Source organism: Archocentrus centrarchus (assembly GCF_007364275.1).
Source record: "Archocentrus centrarchus isolate MPI-CPG fArcCen1 chromosome 18 unlocalized genomic scaffold, fArcCen1 scaffold_23_ctg1, whole genome shotgun sequence".
In the NCBI taxonomy this organism is placed as follows: Eukaryota; Metazoa; Chordata; class Actinopteri; order Cichliformes; family Cichlidae; genus Archocentrus; species Archocentrus centrarchus.
Genome location: NW_022060145.1, coordinates 5,803,963 through 5,827,021, shown reverse-complemented (window position 1 = coordinate 5,827,021; position 23,059 = coordinate 5,803,963). Strand labels below are relative to the sequence as shown.

At 41.4% G+C, this 23,059-nt stretch overlaps 1 protein-coding gene across 1 annotated transcript in view; it reads right to left on the bottom strand.

Annotated features, from left to right (window-relative positions):
* The window catches only part of LOC115775053 (ADAMTS-like protein 1), an 87,008-nt gene extending 65,105 nt beyond the window's left edge, over positions 1–21,903 (bottom strand). Inside the window, exon 1 of the mRNA XM_030722496.1 lies at positions 21,684–21,903. Coding sequence (XP_030578356.1) covers positions 21,684–21,740 — 57 coding nt within the window. The 5' untranslated portion in view covers positions 21,741–21,903. The remainder of the gene's footprint in view (positions 1–21,683) is intronic.
* Positions 21,904–23,059: the final 1,156 nt, after the last annotated feature.

The following is a 23,059-nucleotide window of genomic DNA, read 5'->3' as shown; positions in this document are numbered from 1 at the left end:
TGAACACAAATCTATAACTTGAATCTGTCTGGCACATTCTCCCAGACACCCCAACTTGACTCAACATCGCTGACAGACCATAACACTGAGGAAGGCCAGTGATTTGTTTAAGGTCCTCTGAATCTGACAGTCACCATGGGGCATTATTACAACAATGTGTCCCCCACTGGTCTGCCATGATGCAGTCAGCTTGATGCAACAAAACAAAGGATGTTGTCCACAGAAGACTGATGATCTGGTTCACCTGCCAAAAGCATCAACATTACTGTACGTAGATGTCACTTTTGAAAATATATTTCAGAAAGATGGCAAAAAAAAATGAGTGCATTAAGGCTTGGTAGCTGATGCCAGTAATGGAGGATAATTGCAGAGACTTGTGACAATGATACCATGTCAAGAAAAATAATTTAAATATCCTTGTCATACTTGTGTAATTGCTGACAAGAGGGAGCGGTTTGATGAATGACGTCCCTGACATCTGGGGCGCAGCCAAAGTGGCGTTTGAAGCAAGGGGAGCGCATGGTAGATGGGTGGGTGAGGGAGTGAGTTGGCACATTTCATCCTCCACATTCCCTCTGTATTAAAGAGACAGATCGGAGGCGCCATTTGAACTCTTAAACATGCCACTGGAGATTTATCTGACATCATGTGTGAGCCCACCATGGGGCCCCTGTTTATCTAACTTTATGTTTCATTACGTCGTACTGTCCATATAAGTTATGAAGTCTTTGTTTATAGTAATATCCTATAGGGAGTTCCAGGTTTGCTATAGTGTTTGTGTTGCAATCGTACAGTTTTGTTATGTTTTTCTCCGTTTTTCTGCACGCATGTGTGCAAATTCCAGGAACTTGAGTTTCTTCATTGTGTTTGAAGCATGGCAGGTCCCTCCCTTATAGGCCCGGCAACAGGGAGAGACACCACACCGTATGTTTGTTTATGCATTAGGGCTCCCTGTGGGCCCTGCCTGACATGCACTCCATTATCTCCGGAAAATCATTTGGGTCCAAAGCAACAGCGGAGCCAAAAGGAGCTCCTCCTGCTGTATACCATGGTCAGTTAATTTATATAAAGAAGGTCATGCTGGTTCATCAGAAATGGAAAGATTCAGTCATCAGGGTTTTACTGTACTGATCACACCCCAAGCTATTGAAGAAATTCTTTCCCAAACAAACTATTGTCAGTTACGACAACACTTGACTTGTTCCAACAACGGCGCACTTGAAAGGACAGTCTTCAAATACGTGGGGAGAATTGCTCAGCGTTCCTGAAGGAAGTGCTGTTCCTCTGTGTACACAACTGAGCCTGTGCCTTTGACTGATTCTGAGCACTTGGCCTTGAATGCACAATTACAGCTGTGCGACTTTTACACGGCATACAAAATGTATTGCTGCACACAGGACACAGTGGGGACACTTTTTCATAAAAATACGTGTGTTTTGTATTTGTCTTTGTAGCTGGAATCAGATCCTTGTGTTAATACGCTCTATCTGACATTTAAGAGAAAAAGAGATTGAGTTTGGCTGAGAGTCAAGGTCACAGCCATAAAGAGCTGCGATGTCAGCTCACGTCTGCGGCATGAACTCCGCTTGTCAGGCTGATGGCAACATGATAGCCCCCACTTTTCTTCTCCTACTGCTTTTGTTCTCCTGAACAGAGGCAGGGAGCAGGCTTTTGTCTGCGCACTGTACCACTTGGCAGCACATTGAAAATGATAGTTTGGGTTACAAGGTGCAGACATAATTAACATTCTGAGTCTTATTTATTATATATTATATTAAGTCTTATTCTTTTATTTTCTATTTGGTATACATCATGATAGTGCATTTTGAAACTGTTTTTTAGGTCAGCCAGAGACAAAGGAAAGCTTATAATTCCTTGTAGGGTGAAATGGGTGGGCCCACACATAAAAGACTGAAGCTAAAGTTGTAAGTCCCAGGCAAAAAGATAGCATCACCTCACCATCATTTGAGAAGAAGCAGGAATTAGTTTTATACAATCAAACATAAGGGTTTTGGCTCAGCTGGTGGAGCAGAAACACCCCCATACAGTCCAGTAAAGGTCTGCTTATTTCCAGTTGCTATGCTTGAATCATTGCTGTTTGGGATAAGTAATACTCATAAACTGTGAGTCCTTTAGGGAGTTGGTCAACCTGAAGCACCAAAGGTCACTTGAGGTAACATAACTGTGTGTTTAGATGTTCGCATGGGGTGGGCTCTCCTGACATAAACATTTTTTTTTTGGCCTCCGTCAGTGTCAACTGACTGATGATCGAGCGGCTCACATCCCCTCCCTGTTGACTTTGGTGGTGCTCCTTCAAACGAAATGGATACCTACTGTCACGCCAGAAGTTTGGGGAGAGAAATGAGGAAAAGGCTGAGAAATTAAACCGACAATCAGGGGTATGTACACATGAGAGAAATATAGCGAAAAAGTACCCACAGTAGCACATTTGTCAGCCTCGCTCAGCCTGGCAGTTCAGCCTGTGTGCACTACGGAAGGCAGCTGAATATGCACTACTGAAATGAAAGAAGAAAAGGAGGTTCAAGGCAAGGCAAATAATTGGATTTGGCTCAGCCAGAATATAAATGTGTGCTCAGCAACGCGGCTGTGTTTGCACAGCTGGAGCGTGTGCCCAGGGTCATCTCTGCAGGGAGTAGGGTTTGGCACTGCCGGGCACAGTTATAAAGAACAAGCCCACCTCTCCTCAGTCTTTCCCTTTCAGAAAAGCGTTAGCCAAACTCAGAGAGGACAAAAACTCGTTTTAGATAAGAAATTTGAATTTTTCTCACATTGCAATTATGGGGCACACAGACAAGCTCTTCTCCTCTTTGCAATCATCAGGACACATAGGAGGAATTTTTCTGTTCCATCATGCTATACAACATACCTCATACTTTAAGTGTTTTCCACTGAGCACTAATTAACTGTGTTTGATGGGAGACAGCAATGACTGGATATAATTCACTCTTCTTGTGCAATCAAATTCTATATCACTATCAAATGCACTAAAAAAAACATGACTGATGCCTTTCTTTTAAAATTTTAGTACAGACTGAGACTGCTCAGGTGGTATTACGGTACTGTTGCCTTCCCCAAAGGCATCAGAACCAGTCTAAATAGGACAGACCTGACAGGCTTGCTGGAGAAGAGCGGTTAGTTTCAGCCTACAAGATGTGGGAGCTGTCTCTTAGAACTAGCTGGCTGTGGCTTCAGTTTCTGTAAGAAAAGTTATATTTTTTTTCAAAGTGAAGGGCAAACCTCTGGTGTCATGAAATGCAAGAGCAGCCAAATGGTGGGAAGCTGCTTCTCGAGGCACTGAATCAAGGTCAGAAGAAACAGGTATGACACGCGTGCTTCGCCACACTGTGCACCTTCAGTCCTATTTCTGAGAGATACATCATGCTCAACTTACAGAGCTAACACACATGAAGACAGGGGGATATCGCATGAATCATTTAGTTTAGCATGTGTTACCTACATTTACTCAGAAGCGGAAATCTCGAGCTAATAAAGTCCAGTATGAATGCGCATCTGGGAGTTGTAGCCGCCAGATGGTAAAAACTGAAAATCAGAGGGTCTATTGAGTTTTGGACTGAGCATAGTGGTAGAACAGATAAGAAGCCCTGTAAAATGAAAGGAATAGTATTACAACCCAACCTGACAACTCATCTACTTATGGAAATATAATACAATGCTCCTTATCAAAGATATTCAGGCCACCTAAATACCTCAGTGGCTTTTGTTATGGACAACCTTAGAGCTCTTTAAATACTGGAGACATTTGAGACTCTACAACCCTATAGTGGCATCTTCGATAGAAGATGTCCGGCCATGAAAGGGTATCTTTTTTTTTTCTTCTCCTTACATTTAGAAAGTAGCTTTCAATAGAAGCACACCCATCCTAGAAATTCCTGACAGAATTGACTTGCTCTGGCATCTTGAGTTTCAATCTGATAGCTCCAAAATTGCTTCTGCAACCAAAACCTTCAAAATGTGGTCCAAGCCGCCCTTCCATTGTTGTTGGTGCGTGTAACAGAGATGGCATCAGATTCTGCGGGTTTCACTTTGGCTACAGATATCCAGGTGACACTGATAGATCCTGAGGGTATATCTCAAGTCAGGACTGGGAAGATGAAGCCAATGAAAGCCTCGAGCATAGCTTTATGGTAATCTTGTGCCGCTACCAAACACGCCTGCATGCTTAGGAATGAGGGCATGAACTCTACAAAAACCTTCACCGCTACAAATCAGTGCACAGCCCAGCCTTTTTTTTTTTTTTTGTCTTTTTTCTCTGAAAAAAAAAAAAAGTTGGTCAGACTTAATCAAGGTGAAATCATGTAACATCTTAGTAACACTGAGAAAAACAATATCCACATAAGTCGCATTTGGCACATTAAATAGTGGTATTGGTACAGATGGCCTCCCAGACTGAACAAAGGAAGTTCCAATAACAGATCTCCCTGGAAATTGAACAGTCTGACCTTGGCTGGGTTCTCCATTTCTGTTTCCAAGGATTAGAAAACCAACTGGACCCTTGAGATTACCCTGATGCCTGTAAATGTGATGCCTCTAGCAGGTGGACAGGTAGTGAGCACTCTGTTAATCTTTAAGAGTTAGGTGGGCAGGAAGAAGGGAATTATGGGTCATGGAAAGGACAGAGAAGTAAAGACCTGTAGGGCTGGTATAGTGTGTTGTGAGTGAAGGCAGCATTTTCAGATATAGCGATTATGAAGGAAAAAGAGTTTCATTTCTTTGTATCAGTTTCTGTGTTAATAACTTCTGAGACTATTATAGGTGGCAGCTACTATGAGATTTACATACACAGTAAATGCGTTAAAACTCTCAGGAATAACAACTATAACTCCTTTGTCAAAACAAAACAAGAAGAAAACTGAAGGACAAGTCAACTAATTACTGACAAGCATGTGAGGAATCATACACTTGTACTGTGGTGAAACAAAAACCCCCGAGTACACCATCTCTTCTTTGGAAGTAAAATTAGGTGCTTGCCTTGTTACACGTTGAGTAGGACCTAGCAGCTTTCTGTGAACATCTTAGCTTAGTTAGTTTCTTCTTCGTATTGTCCAAATGCATCCAACTAACCAGAACTTCAGTGACATAGTAGCTCATCCAACTCACGATTCATCACAATTCACAGGTTAGACAGCGGGTGCCTCACCATGGCAAAAGCTCATTGGTCCTTCAGCCAGATGAGCTAAAAAACTAAATAAGAAGCCTCACCTCACAAAACAGCTGAGACAAACCAAGACAATATGCAGGCCACGATGTCAATATTTAGGAGAAGTCAAGATTTCTAAGGCTCATAGGGTAATGTAAAAAAGGGCCATCACTGAGCTCCTGGACAGTCAGAGGTGCAAACTGGCAGCGTCGGATGGACTGAAACATAATGTCCCAAAGGTGCTCTACTGGATTTAGGTCAGACAAACGTGGGGGCCAGTCAATGGTATCGTTTCCTTCATCCTCCAGGAACTGCCTGCATACTCTCACCACATAAAGTCATTGTCGTCCACCAGGAGGAATCCAGAACCCACTACACCAGCGTAGGGTCTGACAATGGGCCCAAGGATTTTATCCCAATACCTAATGGCAGTCAGGGTGCCGTTGCCTAGCCTGTAGAGGTCTGTACGTCCCTCCATAGATGTGCCTCCCCAGACCATCACTGACCCACCAGCAAACCGGTCGTGCTATATGATGTTACAGGCAGCATAATGTTCTCCATGACTTCTCCAGACCCTTTCTCCGGTCATCTGTGAAAAGCACAGGGTGCCAGTGGTGGACCAGCCAATTCTGGTATTCTATAGCAAATGCCAATCGAGCTCCACGGTGTCCGGCAGTGAGCACAGGACCCATTAGAGGACATCAGGCCCTCAGGTCACCACCCTCATGAAGTCTGTTTCTGATTTTTTGGTCAGAGACATTCACAACAATGGCCTGCATAAGGTCATTTTGTAGCTTTGACAGTGCTCATTCTGTTCCTCTGTGCACAAAAGTGCAGATACTTCCTGCTGATGGGTTAAGGATGGTCTACTGCCCTGTCCAGCTCTCCTAGAGTAACTTCCTGTATCCTGGAATCTCATCCATGTCCTTGAGATCAACATCTGTAGGGTCCAGGTATCGTCTCATGCTACCAGTAGTGACACTGACCCTAGCCAAACTAGTGAAAAAACAGTCAGAAAAGACGAGGAGGAAAAAATGTCAGTGGCCTCCACATGTAAAACCATTCCTATGCTGGGGGTTGTCTCATTGTTGCTCCTCTGGTGCACCTGTTGTTAATTTCATTAACACTAAAGCAGCTGAAACTGATTAACAACCCCCTCTGCTACTTAACTGACCAGATCAACATCCCAGAAGTTTAACTGACTTAATGTTGTACTCTGATTAAAAAGTGTTCCTTTAATGTTTTGAGGTGTGCAGTATTTGTATGTTAGTTAGTATACAGGTGTCTGTGTAACACATCTGTACAGAGGATGGATGCACCTTGCTAATGAAACTAAATGGCATTAGCTTAAAACAAATGAATAATTCACCCTTTGATGCAATTATCGCCACTTCTGCCTCAAAAACAAAAAAACAAAACAAAGTAACAATAACAAGACAACATCTGTAATACTAAACCTGAGTGTGATTTACAACAGTCCAGTGGGTGACTACATGGTGCCCATGTTCATCTTTTATGTACAGTCTACAGGTTGAAGTCTAACTTACAGGCTACTCTGAAAACTGAGCTCATCTTTCGCCTCTGTGGAAACAAACACCCTCTGTACTCCCTTCCATTTCTATCATCAACAGAAATATTAATGGCCCATTTATAATGACAAAACCCTTTTAAAAGTCATATTTAGTGGTCACATTTTCTTGGCTCAGGAGCTTATTAAATCTAACAGTAATAAGATGTTTTCCATCTGATGAAAAAAAACTTTAATAAACTGTAGAGTGAATTTGGCACCGTAAGCTGTGATGTTTTCAGGTTCTGGTTTCTGTATATTTAAACTGTCATTACTCAAAACCTGTTATTATCTCAGGAATGCTGATCTAAATGTATTCTTTATTCACATTTGTAGTCATGTTTAACATCATGTATAAGTTTTTCTACCTATTTTAACTGTTTCCACCCTGAAAATGTACCAATGAATAATAAGAATAAGAATAAATAATTTTGACTCTTGAACATTTAAACTCTGAGCAAATGAGAGGGACAGAAAGCTGTTATTTGAGTTACTGAAGAAGTGGGAGAAAATGGAAGCATAAAAGGCCTTGTACACAGCAGCATTATGACAACAGCTGGGTGTGCCTGATATTAATGAGACACAAGTGGTGGATCTGCCCTGATTCACTTGCGTCATCCAGATAACTGGGGCATGCAAGTTCACAGAGGGTCTATGAGCCAAGCTGGCTTCTTGTGTAGAGTGAGAACTGTTGACTTGCACAGCTGGATCTAACATTCTGACCAACAGAGACTTTGACAAGTCAGGCACCGAATGGCAATCACAATGTCTTGCTCACACAGGAGGTTTGCTGTTCTGTGCATGTGTGTATGTCATTAGTGAGTTCATTTGCACTGTCAAATCTGGGAACTAACTGGCTAAGCCTCCGCAGCAACCTGGATTAGTGCAGCGGAAAGAAAAACAATCCACCCTTTGCCCTGGATCATCACATAAAAGAAGGGAAATGTCCTTCCAAGCTGATCTCTACAGTTGTCAGTAACTACCTGAATGCATGTAAGGGCCACAGCTATGAACAATGTTATAAAATGGGGTTGTAAAAGTTGTTGAAGTGTGTGTGTGAGGGGGGAGAAACTACCCCACAAAAACTCATGCAAAAGACTGAAGGCTGAGTGTAAAAAAGGCGTCAGTGATCCTCACTATCATTGCATTAAAAAAAAAAAGACATCTGGGAAGGCTCCTCCTATATTTATATAAGTTTCTGTCTATGATAGAGGAAATCCTGCTGCCATCAGTGACACCTTCAGTTTGCATGGCACTGCAAGGAACAAGGTGGGGGTGCCTCCAGGGCATTTAAACAAGCCTGTGACTTAAGCACGTTCATACACTGGTCATCTGTCTCCTCTTGCACACCAGTACTCAGTCTCTGACCTGTGAGGAGCAGGAAGCCTGAAAGCTAAAGTAGGTTAGAGCCAGGAAAAGGGAGAGGCTGTGGATCAACCCCTCCCGTGTCCCCAAGACCCCGGAGCAGAGCTCAGCAGGAGTAAAGTGAGTCTGTCAGCAAGCACACATGGCCAAGCTAAGATGTCCAGCATTGGGGAGGAAAACCTAAATGATAGTACACCAAAGGCAAATAATTGCAGGATGACTTAAATATATCTTAAATGGCTTTCTTAATAAACACAAAACACACATAAATCTAATATGCCAAGTAGATTAAAAGATAAATTTAAAAAAAGACACCTCACACTTGCATTTTTCTTTTTTTTTTTTTTTTTTTTTTTTTTTTTAGAGCGACTCAAAAGCAAGATAATGGCATGCTGGAGCAAGACTCACCTAAGGTAGAATTACAGACACACATGGATGCACAGATAAAAGTTAAAAGCGACAAGCGAGACAGTTTTGGCACACATTGTTAAACATGAACCTACATCCTCGGCAGCAGCTCGAGGCTGAGTTTCTGCCCGATACACCTGCACGCAACAGCAACTACAGCTGGTGCCGCATGCATAGGGTAATTTCACACCTATGCTATACATGCTTCGATTTATAAGCCGCTTCACAAATTTATATTTTAGGTTTAGTAGAACAGCTTCACTGTAGTTTATTCCAACCCTTGTGTAGCTGTCTTTAAATATCAAAGTGGACTGTAAACCTAAATGTTTTGTTAGCATTGCCCAATTCAACATCTGTTGTATAAATTAGCGGTCTGCAAGCTCAGTCTGGTTTATAAGGAAAATATTTCCCTGCAAAAATATCCAGCGTACTGCAGATTAAGCCACTGCAATTGCAAGCACATAGTGTAACATTAAAATTGGTCGAGCGAGCATCATAAATATGAAGGGAGAGAGTGGCATTTCTGAAAGCTTCAGGCAATAAATTCCAAACTTGTTAAGCAAAAAAAAAAAAAAAGCTCTCTGCCAGTTCCATTCAGGTGTAAGTTTAATGCAGTCAGACAAAATGCTGAGCTGATTGATTGTCCAACTGCTGCACAGTTGGCTTCTGATTAACATGTTGTGCACTACGGGAGGGAAAAAAAAAGGCTCTCCCAATTTTGGAGATTTATTCCAGTCGCATTATCCAATTTTTCATCATGGAAGTTTTAAGTCAAGGCCCATTTGTCTTGAGTGTTGAACTCAAATGGTAAAATTTTGAGAAATGTCAATCTCATAGGCAAGCTATTTAGAGTACATAATCACCAAGTAACGCGTTATAATTTGTGCTCTTTATATAAAGAAGACTTCATTCTGGTTTGAGCACTTCCAGGATTGAAGCCTTTGCACTGAATGCAGAAGGCTGCAATCAGTGTTCTGTTGTGACTCTTATAATTTAATAGATGTGCAGAGAGGTAAATGTTTGATCATTCAGATAACGTGTGCGCTGAACACATGATCTTCTCATTGTTTATCTGCTACTGCACAGGATTCAGACTGGCCTAAGTGCAAGGAGTCACAGAACTATCAAGGCACTCAGTTAGCACGTCAGCAAAGCTAATGCCCTATTTTGCTAAAAAAAAAAAAAAAGTTATCTGCATCAAAATTTGAATGTTTTTTCCCTTTTCCCCATGTTCCACCTCCCCACTTTGTCTCATTAAATTCAGCTTTTGTATAATCATGCTGACAGACAAACTATAAACAAACTGACAGACAGACAAATGACTTGGCTCTTGCCTTGACAGAAGAACAATGCAATGTTTGCATTAATGCAGTTTCATTGGAGTGATAAATGATGCTGATTTTATTGGGAGGCAGCCACAGGAACTTAATAAATCTGTCATTGGGACTAGCTGTAACTGCATTTATTCCCCAAAAAGTGCATCTACAAACAAAATAACAGTCATTTTATGTATTTTGGACTAAAGATGCAATGTGCAGCACGACATTAGATTGCATCTGCGGCTTTGACTGACTACAGACACAGCAGGCATTGGTTTGGCTGCACTGTAAAAATGATTATATTATAGTATTAAAATGCAATGTCAAATCCACCACTATAAAAAGATCAAAAGTCTGGAAAAGCAGTATTTGTTCATAAGAATGATTCTACTGTTCTCAGACCAAAACTGCCTGCAGCTGTGAGCATTTTTCTTCTTTTTTAAAAAAATGTGTTCATGCTTTTTCTTAAGACATTCTCTGATATGTGTTAATGGTTATAATACATTTACAAAAATGATCTGCAATGTGACATCTCACTATGATGTTTCTGATGTTGTCTACGAGGTAAGGATCTGCTTATTGTTTAAGTAGGTCATGTATGTTTAATGATAAGCCTTTCCTTTATCATCACTACTTACAGATAAAGTCACAATAAAAATGTGGTTCAGAAATCTTTGAGGGTTGTAAACTTCTAATTACACCATGAATCAATGATCTACCGTTAAGACGATCAGTGTTTCAGGTGCATCTTCCAAAACTAGCCTCCCCCCACTTGTCAAAGTAATCCTATCTTAAAAAAAAAAAAAAAAAAAAAAAAAAAAAAAACTGTAGTCCTGTGTTTATCAAACATTCATACTGTGCATATTTGGCACAAACTTGGTTCCCTCTGATCATGTAATGATTTGCCCATAATGATTACTCTCTCATGATGATAGAACATTTTGTCCCTGTTGTGCAAAGAGCTGCAGCCACATTCCTGCTGCGCCCTCCTGCCAATCACCATCAGTTTAGTTTTGCTGATGACTAAGACAAAACACACAAGTGGATCTTTCTCACTCTTTGCAAGCAAAGCTGGCCCTTTTTTTTTTTTTTTTAAGTTAAAACAACAAGCCATCTCTATGTCAGTCAGCCTTCAGCAAGCCTCTCCCTAATCCCATCTTCCATTAACTAAATAAGTCAACATTAAATCTCACTTCACCACAGGCATAAAATCACATTATTCAGCATTTTAATGGCATGATTTCCTGGTGTTTTATCAAAATCCATTTGGAAGTGTGCTGTTAAGCTCATGCAGTGTGCACCTGGAATAAATATTGGATGAAATATTAAGTCTGACAGATGAACAGACAGATGTATCCCTGCAGCCATTTAAAATGTCGGCAGCTTCATCAAAAGAATTGTGGGTATTTCTTGGGGTCAGTTGTAGGAAGAACTGACTTTACTGATCTCCCACTTGAATAAAACATTTTGACCTACAATAATAATAACCAATAAACAAAGCAAATAATGGATCCCTGGCACAGTCTTTACCCATAAAACCAAGTCAAGTTAGGAAGGAGAACATCTGGACATTTGGTAAGGGCAAGCAAGGCAAAGTGCTTGCCCAGTGAATGTTTGAATAGGCACTAATTAAAATATACCAAAGTGTAAGGGATCTTTCTCCTTAGAGCTCAAATAGTGTTCTGTCCCTTAAAACATTTGTTATTGGATGCATTCATCCTGTAAATTCCAGTTATCTTGACAACATCCAAACAGAGTCCAGTAAGATCCAGGAGAGTGTCATCATACATGCTTTTTTGACGTTATCGAGTAAAAGTTAATCGCTAGTCCCAGTCAAGGATATAAGAACCACTACTAGGGCTCTAGTCTCAAAGTCAACTTGTCAGATTTTTAGTTGATAGGCTGCAAAGTAATGAATAAAAGAGAATTGAGCTAAACTGCTAAAACTACTATTTAGACTGTTCTCTAGACAAAAAAGTGGCTCACGGTATAATGTATTTTTTTCCAATCAAAACCCTAAAATCCTAACTCACAAATATCTAAAACTGGAACTAAAGCCTGTCTACTGTCTTAGCCCAAAACAATAAAAATGAAAATTTCCAGAAGAAAAATGTTTACCCCACAATTTAAATTTTTGGGTTATAGCTTCATGGGGCACATTTAATTTTACACTATATGAACAGCATCTCCTATGAAACTGGAAGTCGAGATGAGTATTTAACAGTTTCTTGGAGTGGCTGCCTTATGTTAAATAGGCTGTCCAAGAATGTAGACGTTGCAGCAGTTTGAATAGAACAACCAACAGGGAATATCATTTAATAACAGTCAGCTAACTGCCCTTTATTAGGATTTTTCACAACTTTTATGTTTAAAACTTGAGGCTTTGCATGCAACCATAACAGATTTGGCATATCTCAGTATCCATGTGCTGTAATAATCCCTCCAAAATGAGATTAGATGATTAATGATTAATCATTTAAATGGTTTAAATGATTTAATATGCCTAAATATTAGCTATTTGGATCAATTTAAATTCAGTTAGGCTAATAAGCCAGGGAGTGCACGCCATGCACTGTGACAAATTTAGTTAGTGTAGAGATAATGCTGCCTCCCGCTCCACCCCTCCATGAACAAGCTTAATAGCAGGTATGATTTCAGTTAACTAGGACTTACTCTGGTGATATCTGTTACTTAAATTTTGATCTGACCTTTTTTTTTTTTTTTTTTTACAAATACCGTAGCGCCTCTAACCATTTTAGTTATTAAGTTTAGATTGGTGATGCAATGCAATTTTAATAACCAGTAAACATATTGTCAGCTGTCCTTCTTTTGAGAGACAGTTTGTTTATCTTTTCATTTCAGCAAATGCTTTAGTGGATTATATTTTCACGATGATGTCATTTGTCAGATGTCATTTATCAGATTTACAGCTGCAGAGTGTGTTGAGACACCTCGTCAATAACTGTCGGCGGCACAATCAGCATGAAGAAAGACATATTGGTTTGACCTGAACTTTACCCTCAGCTACTTTACTGTCTGTCTCTGTCTGTCAGCCCATCTGTCTTCTATCTGCATTCAGCTTAAAATATCTGAACCCGCAGATTCCTTCATGTTGAGCTGACCCCAGTATCTTTCATATCATCTAAGGTGGCTTCACAGGCCACCTGGTCACCACAATCCCAACTATTCCAGCTATGAAGCAAATCACGTTGAGATGAGAGAAGAAGCTGTGCCGATAACTCGAAAGACGGCGCGTTATGCCCCGGTGAGGTGAAGGAGGAGCGGGGAGAATGAAGGCTGAGTGACATGCTCAACGTCAAATGTGCACTTTTCCAGGTCACGGTTGCCAAATGCTTTCCAAGCTGCATACCTGTCATCAGGGAGGTAGGGGGGGAGTGCTGAGAGGATGACAGATGCAAACAAGATGGGGGCATGTGAGACTGCATTTTTGCACATGGTGCAAGTCACCCCACTGAGATCCCAGCATGGATGATGTCAGTGCACAGAGGTATGCTGGGACAGAATTCCCCACTAACACGTCAAATGTAACGCCAGGATGAGACGAACGTCATCTGAGAGATGATGACATCATTTAAACATTATTTTTAAAAAAGGTCATCTAAAGTTCACGATTATAAGTTCACTCTTTGATTTTACCTGATAGCCAACAAGGCTGTATGACTTAAACCCAATATTAGGTGTTTCTAACAAATATGAGGAACGTTCTGCCTAAACTGCTGCACATCTCCTGAGCTTGACAGACGCTTGCAACTTCAACCATTCAAACTCTTACTCATATAAACATGCTCAAGATGGACACATGCTCCAAGACCACACAGATTTCCCAGGTGGGAGGTTCTCAGAGGGGAGACCTAGGCCTCTTTATAGGGGCCTATAAGCCACAGTCACAACATCTGTGATGTGTGACTGTTCACCCCAGCATGATCTGTGTGTGTGTGTGTGTGTGTGTGTGTGTGTGTGTGTGTGTGTGTGTGTGTGTGTGTGTGTGTGTGTGTGTGTGTGTGTGTGTGTGTGAGAGTGAGAGAGAGAGAGAGCATTTCATAGAGGGCACTGTGGCGGGGTAATCTCTGTAGAAGCCTGGGAATGAGGAACTTAGATGGACCTTTGGTTCCCATGGTCACACCGTACTCACGAAAGTCATAAGACTACACACACAGCTGCAAACAAAACTTTGGTGGAAATGATACATACTCAAGCACTCAAATGGAATGCCGAGATCTAGCATTTCCTTTTTAATTTACATTTATACATCACAGCTTACCAGCTTGAGCTAGTAGAAGCTTTGAAGACAACTGTTACAAATGAATCATTTCAAGATCTATGAAGATACTTCATGCCCACACACTAGCATCCTGCCAATAACAAGCTAACCACACACTGTTTTATCATCCATCTTACCAAAAATGGGTCCATAATTTACAAAATCAACATCATGTTGTATTAAATAATATTGACTCAAGCAGCTGAGACCATAAACTCATTAGGAACGTTTTTACAAATCAAAAGAGCACTTGGATTATTTTCCTAATACACATCTAATCAGATTTTATGGACAACAAAGGAGTCGCCCCCTGCTGGTAATCAGAAAAAAATTCAGCCTTAATCAATTTCTGTATTGGCTTTACTTTTCAGACCTGGGGGCCAAGTCCATCTTTTATATACAACCTTTTATTTAATATAAGACAATCATTAATCCACTTGTCTTACTCTTTACAAGAAAGCAAATGGGTGTATTTACCACATGTTGAAGTACAGCTTTAAGCTTTTAGTCCAAAAAGTCACCAACTGTTTATCCAAAAATCACTGAAATTCTTCTGTGTGCATTTCCTCAGTTTATATCTAACACGGATAAATGAAACTCCAGAAACAATGCGCTAAATCCTAGAGGCTAATATGAAATTCAAATACGTGGACTCACAGCATGCCATAAATACTATAAAAATGCAGGAATATTAAGTTGTAATGCATTAGTTTTATTGTACATGCACATTTACACAAAGACCCACAAGCATACTCGGCATGATTACATGCTCATCCATCTGCTTCTGTGGACGTATGCATAGTAATCCTAATAGCACATCATTTGTAATGGGGTCTCTAGTGTTTAGTCGTGGCCGCCCAGCGTTTACTCAAAGCACATGTGGCCAGGGGGGGAAACAGATGTGAGAACCCCAGGAAGCATCATTAGCTTCGCAAACATTCACCGTAGCCAGCCGTGGAGACCCTGTCAGACAGCAGCGCTGCAGACCTTAAGTCAATCATGTTTCCACTGGATTTAGCTGTCCACTCATTCTTTTCCCTTTACTACTAACTTTTCTCACACTCATCTGCAACCCCCCCCCCCAAAAAAAAAAAAAATGAGTGAAGTAAGCAAGGAAGATAACTGGTTTGCATTTTTGTTTTTGAGGCTTGTCAGCCACTCGGTAGAGCTGGAGTTACTGCATCTCCACTTTGTCCAAGAGAATACATTTTAATATTTATGTTTTCCTTTCCCGCTTTATGCTGGTAGCTTTGTTATACATCATTCCTGTTTGGCCTTTTGCTCTCTGTGCATGCTTCATGCAACTTTTCCCGTCTCACTCCATCAATAATACCCTTTTTTTTTTTTTCCATTTCTTCAGACATCTGCATGTCTGTGTGTGTCCCTTTCTCCACTTGCCATCACCTAAATCTACATCAGTATCACTCCATTAATATTAGACTTTGTATTTCCTAGCATGCCAGTTCCCTTCCACCTTTATGCCTCCAAGTCTGTGACAGTTTTGTTATATTTTATCTTCCTTGTTTTCTTGACAAAAACTTTTTTTTTCTGGTGCCATTTGGTGTAGGCCTTGGCTATGACCTGTATGGCAATCTTTTTCCCCCTCTGGCACTCAACTTACTAAACTTTCTGTAGTTCTTCTCATCTTCCCATTCTTGACCTTTTTGCCTCTGTCATCCTCCGCCCTCCCTTCGTTCTATTTTTCTCTTCTTTCCTTTGTGGTGTCCGATCTGGCTTCTATCTCTCTCCTAACAATCCTCCCTAGCGCTGTTTCAACATAGAAACCAACACTCACAACTCCTACCTGTGCCTCCCTTCTAATTAGGCATCATGAGAGGGGCTTTTGGTGCTGCTTCTCCCCTCTCGTTAGTACCACTCCTTGGCACTCCTGCTGCAATCCCACCCCCGGGTTGCGTCTGAGGTCAAGGCCAGGGCAGGACAGAACAGACGGGGCTTGATGCATGTGCTCAAGGCAAGGCTGAGCTGCTCGGCTGCGAGCTTCTGCGGCTTTTGTGATCAGCTGCGTGCGAAAAATGTGCAGGCCAGATGATGCACGGACGGTCTCGGCTGCTGCAAATGAAGTTTGCGCTGGCGTCCAGGAACACACAACAGGATAAAACAACAACACTCAATCACGCTGATGGAGGGGACGTGGGCTCACTACAGATGGAGCCCAAGATGTTTCATCAGAGGAAGAGAATGCCAGAGGCTCGGCTTTCAAGCTTGGCAATGACAAATAAACCTCATGATGAAGGAACAAATACATTCACAAGGGGCTCCAGGGGAAACAGAAGGGGATAGAGGGCAGCCACCTGCAAAAATCACCATAAGGCTCGTCTATCCGGAATGGGCGTGGGAGTTGCAGAGGATATCACTGCTGAAGTGGACACAGAAGGTCCCTCTGCTGTAATGTTGCCATCTACTGGCAGCTCTTTATCAAAGCATGACAGTGCCATGACTTTAAATCAGAGTTTTGCGGTGTGTGTGTGTGTGGCATAGCAGGATTTTTTTTAGAACCATTTGAAACCACAAGATCTCATTATGCTTTTTCATAATGTAGTCTGAACAACATGTCCTCTTGTATACACTCTGGCACAGCAACGCGCAACACGATTCCAGGGAGTTATGCCATTTACTGGCACAGGCCACTTTGGGCACTCAGTCACAGCTTGTTATTAGAGCTCGGCATCAAGCAATCGAAAGGTAAACAACACAATCAAGTGCGGCAAGATTTTGGAGGGGGAAAAAAAAAACGGCAAAAGCCATATTTTTCTTTCCCCATCTTTTCACAAAGCCTGTTTATTAGCTCCTGATGTGAAAGCAGTAGTTTGACATTTTTGAAAACGTGCCAGTTCACTTTCTTTCACAGAGGTGGAGAAGATTCACATTTTGGTACTCTAAATACAAAACAAAGGACGGGGGCGGTTAGCTTAGCTTAGGGCACGTGATTTTTACACTTTGATTTTTGCACAGCTTAAACAAGTAAGATAAGAATCACTATTACTGAGTGAGCTTTAAAGGCTTTTGTTAGCAGACTTTATTATCTTTGGGCAAAATATGGATAGCTGTTTCATGGCTTGCGTTCTTTACACTAAGCTAGGCTAACTGCATTATTAGCATAAAGCTGGATTTCTTAATAAGAAAGCAAATTTTAAAGGTTTCTCAGGCTGACCTGAATGTGTCAAAGCTTTGACCACCAGCATATAAATCACGTTTAAATGAATATTGAAATCAGTTTTTTTGTTTGTTTGTTTTTTTTAAATTGTATGAATTCCTGCAAAAACCATGAACAAAAGATGAACGCCCCAGTTAAAATAATCAGAGAGTTCTCAACCACACTTTGAGGTCTCAAAGATGCAATTTGGGACAGCCTTGGAGAGATTCTGTAGAAATATTCATCCATCCATTGATTTTCTTCCACTTTTTTAGGGTCTCAGCTTCATAGGGCGAGAGGCATTATATGTAAATAATATTCATTTGAAAAGAAATTGAAGATAAAATCATTCTGTCAGATTTTGTTTACTTGCCAATCATCACTTTCCCAGAAACAGGGAAAACGGTCTCTTATAAATTGCTCTCAAAACCTAATTTTGGATTTTTACTTGTGCCGATGATTTCACATATTGGGTTGTAAAGTCTTATTTTAAAGCCAAAAGTTGAGTATTTTGGCTTTTTCTGGATTCATTTTTTTTTAACCTAGATGTCAAGTCAGGTGTAAATCTGACTGAGAACCGATGACACTGAACACCTACACAGTAGCAACTTATCAAATACAGAATAGCAGTACCCTAAATCATGCCCAAGTGTATAATGTTGTACTAAATAAGGCTTGAAAACTTGAATTAAAACCATAAACTCATCAAAGCCAAGGCAACAGCAGCGTCATTTTCTTATAGACTGACTTTTTTTAACCAGAGCAGTCGCCACCTGCTGGCCATTATAAGGAATGCAGGTTTAAGCCATTTCCACATTGCCTTCTCAGACTTGGAGGCTATGCCCCTCTTTTAAATACAGTCTATGTTCATTCTAAATTTGTTCAATCTCTGCTTCTGAGATTTTAAAACATTTTTACTGCTACAATATTCCTTTTTAATACAAGATGGTCTGGCATTTTCAGAATAAGTTAAAATAAAAATTTCATATTCGAGATATGTGCTTTACTAAAGCTTAGTTATGCAAATACTGTGGAAAAGGAGCTTTCTCTGGGATTCAGCAGCCAGTAGAAGCTGCCATTTCTTGTTCTGTTCTGCAGAACTTTTCCTTCATTGGCCCACTGAGAAAACTCTGAAGCTACTTCCTTTTGGCCTGGCTTTATAGGGATGCAAGTCTGTTCTGTGGATTTCCAGAACTGGAAGAGCTGCATGCTGGCACACCTGAGTAGGACACACAGGAAACACTACTACCATGCCAGGAACACTAATAGTGCCGCATGAAAAGTGAAACATTTTGTGGGTATCTTGGCAATTTATACAAACATGAGTACCAGTGAATTTTGCCCTTGGACTGTAAGGAACTGTGGGCTCATACACACACACACATACACACACTAAACAGCCCTCAGTCTCACTCCACAGATTAAGCCCAGATGGGAACAATGAGATGAGTATGAGGGCTTTTGCAGTGTAACTGAAAACACTCGCGCTTGTTAACGCACTCCAAAAACTTGCTCTATCCATCCATCACTGGCCAGATGTTCTCTGAAGCCTTTTCCTTTGCTCCTCAAGAGGGACCAATCCCTCTCAAAATTAATTCACTTCCCATTCCACTTGCGTCCACAACAAAGGTACTCCTGAAAGCTAATTGCATAGTTTGGGGTCTTTATGATCAAGCGATCGAGCTGAGGAGCGTGTTTCAGAGAACAAGCAATGTTGTTGTTGACGGACGCTCGCTCGGGACCGTTTGCACGCCGTGACCCCACTTAATCCTGCCATTAGGCCCCAAAGCCTCCCAATCCTGAGGACTTCAATGCACTCTGCTCCCTGCATTAGGGCCCTGAGAGGGACCATTTCCTTGAGTAAACATCAAAATCGGTTGCTTTGTGGCTAATTTCCTTTTGAATTCCAGCTTAGTAATTAGAGGAAAGGCATGTGGTGAAGTGAGTGTGGCAGCCCAACACTGTGAAGTCTGATTTATATCTATCAACTCTTCCAAGCCATACGCCACATAACTCACCAGAAACTTCCAACAGGAAAGCAATATTATCCAGTTCAATAGAGCTGTCACTGTCACAGCCTCTTTGTTGGTCTGTGTTTTATTTACATCATTATTAAATACACGCATGGTGTCCAGCTGAGTGGACGTCTTTGTAACTCCAGGAAAAATAAGTTCATATATATAATTTCAATTGCATCTTTTTTTTCCATGCCTGAAGAGGAATAAAAACAAAATATATTTTTTATCTCCTTCAATTTGTGTTGGAAGAAAGCAGATTAAGATTTTTAGTTTAATCTGTCTGTTAATGTTCCTTTGAATGGGACATTTATCACATTTAGTTCCCATTCCTATGATACACAAAGATCATTTTACATGGAATAAAAGTTCAAATGAACTGATGATACAAATGAATTTTAGCAACAAAAAAAAAAAAAAAAGAAAAGAAAGAAAGCACTACTGAGAATCTACAGAGCAGTGTCAGCATGTGCCCTGAGTTTGAAAAGTGACTACTAAGGAGTTTAAGGCAGAAAGACAAGAGCCAAATAGAACAAAAATGAAAGCATAAAAGAAGGATTCGCTCTGCTCCATATCCCTGCCAGGTTACAGGCACTAAACGTTCATGCTCTGAGAGATGCCAGGGTGTCTTTTAAGGGCACAGCCTCATGCACGTACTGCCGTTCAATTCCCCATCCCGCAAAAGTGTTTCTGGAAGGTTCCACTTTTTTTTTTTTTTTTTTTTGCACAAATCAGGGGAAATGAGTGAGAGCAACAAGGCCCTCCAAGAAATGCTCGAGGTATGTCATTATGTCACCCACAAAGGAAGGTCTATTCCATTTAGGGTTGGAGCCACAGGCCATTTGGCCCACACACACACAAATCACACCCATACAACTTCCAGCAGCCATACACACAAATACACTCTCACTCCTTTGCCAAATTGTAAGGCAGAAACTTTGACCCAAGAGCACGGATGAAAAGAAAATGCCACTGCAAAACAGAGACCCTTGGAAGCAGCACTTGTTGACCTCTGCCCCCCCCCCCCCCCCCCCCCCCCCCCCCCCCCCCGAAAGCAAGGCACTACATTACTGTGTGGTGTGCATTAACAAGATAGCTGTCCAGTGCAGACTTACTCAATACACACTCAGAATTTGCATAGATGGGTTGTCATCTGCTGAGCACTTGAGCAAAAAAATCTACTGAGTCATTTTTCAGTCTGGTTTTGTGATGGAGACCCAAAATAATCAAACCGCAAAACACTTGCAACACAGAAGTCAGCGTGAGCATCATCCAAGACATTTTTGGGGCATTACAATCAGCAGCTCATCGAGCTGAAAACAATTATTAGTAAGAAACATTCATTACAAAATCATTTCTGTTCAGCACATGAGTATGTGCTGATTCAAACATTTTTGAATCGGTTAAAAGGTTTAATATTTAACAAGGATCATTTATCAGAACATGAACCCTCTGTAGCCTCACACTTAGGTCCGCAGAGCCGCAAAGTCCCAAGCTCTCCTCGGTCGCTGAAAGTCACTGATTACAATGTGGACATACTCAACATGGCTGTGTAGCAGCCAGGGTGTCTAAATCCCAAATCACCTTGAAGTGCTTTTAGCACCTGTTGTGGTCATTTACACATGCTGACAGTGGCACCCCGCCCCTCTGTTCAGCCCTCCAATCTGTCTGCACACCAAACAACTGCTTTGCATTCCACTTAAAACTCCTTGCTGTGCAGCTTTTACACAAACCTGGCTGCAAGAGTGATGCATTAATGACCTTTTGATTACATGCAGGAATTCATTAGTAGCGATAAATGTAAATTGCTGGTGGGTTGTTGTTTTTTTAGCACAGCAAATATATTTGATCAGCTATCATCATTCTTTTTCTTTCTAATTTCCTGATCCTGTATCTTTTACTGTGTTCTGTACCCAGAAATCCTTGGTTTCTGTAATATTTCTTGCAGGCAATTCACACACTCCTCCAAAATCCCATCCAAAGCCACTTTAGACCAACAGCATCACCAGAAGATGAAGAGCACAGAGCTCACGAAATACAAAAGTTTATGAATCAAGTCAGATTTCTATAATAGTTTGGAATTTTCTGGGGGTTTCTGAGGGGACAAAGTATGAACTGCCAGGCACAGGGACCGGTTATGAGCCATGTATAAATCTGTACCTCGGAGCGCTCTTGTAATAAAATTGAAATGGCAGATTAAATATGTTTCTCGTCAACATTAGGCTGAGTTTTCCTTTAGAAACAGTGGACATGCCAAACTGAAAGCAACAGGTGCCTCATTTCATTCTCAATAAACTGACTAAATGTAGTGAAACTGCAGGGACGCGCCTTCTCCCCTCATGATAAATGACTAAATCCGTAGGTTTTTCATGTGAAGGCACCACTGGAGCTTACCTTCACACAGACAGCGAGGAGAACCAACCCAGTCGCCCACAAACAGCTCCCAGTCATCACGGACGCAAACAAACTCTTAAGTAATTTCAAACTGTTGAGAGGCGGCTCAGACTGCCCGCTCTCTGTCCCAGTCTGCCCAGTCACTCGGGGAGAAAGAGGTCCGCTCTTCTCTCCGCGCTGCGCTCCGGCTCCAGTTTCCAGGAGAGAGGAAAAGGTAAAAGTCAGCCAAGAGCGGACGGAGACAGCGTGACACTCCACGGTCGCTTCCAGATATTTTGTTCCCCCAGCAAACACGTTGCTGCTAAATTTATGTTTGCATACCAGGCGTGCGTCAGGAAAAGGGTCTCACCCACCTTACATTCTTAAAGAAACACACTCCCGGGTCGTTACGCGCCGATGTGCAGCTCGGCGCAGACGCACGCAAAGTTGAAGTGATGCTTTTATGGTTCTGCGTTACGGTTGGCTTTCATTTAAGGGATAGCAGCATTATATCCTCCCGAGAACCAAGGGGGGAAAAAAGCATCTTTCAATTTATCTTTTTTTTTTGTGACCACTACAGAGGACATAAGGTCTCGGGCGGATATCATTTATACAAATTGTTTCCTCTCTGTGCTCATACGTTTGTATTGAAACTCAAACCAAATACTGAAAAGTTAAACTCCAGGTTCTTTTCAGTTCTAAGGTCCATTTTAAGGCCGTGTTCAAATCCAGTCTCGGGTTTATGGTTAAAGGTTAACCTCAGTTCAGGGACAACTCCAAGCCCGTGATTGCTTCATTGTAACAGAGCCCTCACAGCTCCTTTGTTCCATGAGGGTTGGGAAGTTGCTGCTTTTTAATTACTCACAGAACTGAGTCCTCCTGAAGGTAAAACAGCAACAACAGAGATCCGTGCCTCTTTCTTAAGCCCCACTCTCACATAGATCACAGATTCACAGGCTTCAGCTGGAGCGTGTGTGTTGTTGAGGATTGTGCCTACTTTTCACAGCTTTAGATTTAGTCACAAGTATGAAATGCATTAGTCTTTCGAGTTAGGCGTCCCGCGCTGCCAACCATGTGCCATTTAAGGTCAGGAAGAGTTTTATCTAAATCAGGCTTCCACTGCTTAAGAACTGAGATCAACCACATGGAATGAGGCGTTCATACCCCTGGCCTTTGCTGGCATATGATTGAAATCTACGGCTGTTTGATGAGACCCATGTCATTGCTGTAATGAATCAGTTAAAGTGGATCATATTTTTTGTGGAATTTGATATAGGTCTCTTGTATCCTTGGATATGAATTTAACATGCTTCCTTAATGTGGGTCCAAACTGGGGTCAAAATATTAGCCCAAACAGATAAATTTGCCTACAGTAAATTTACTGTGGAAGGCATTTT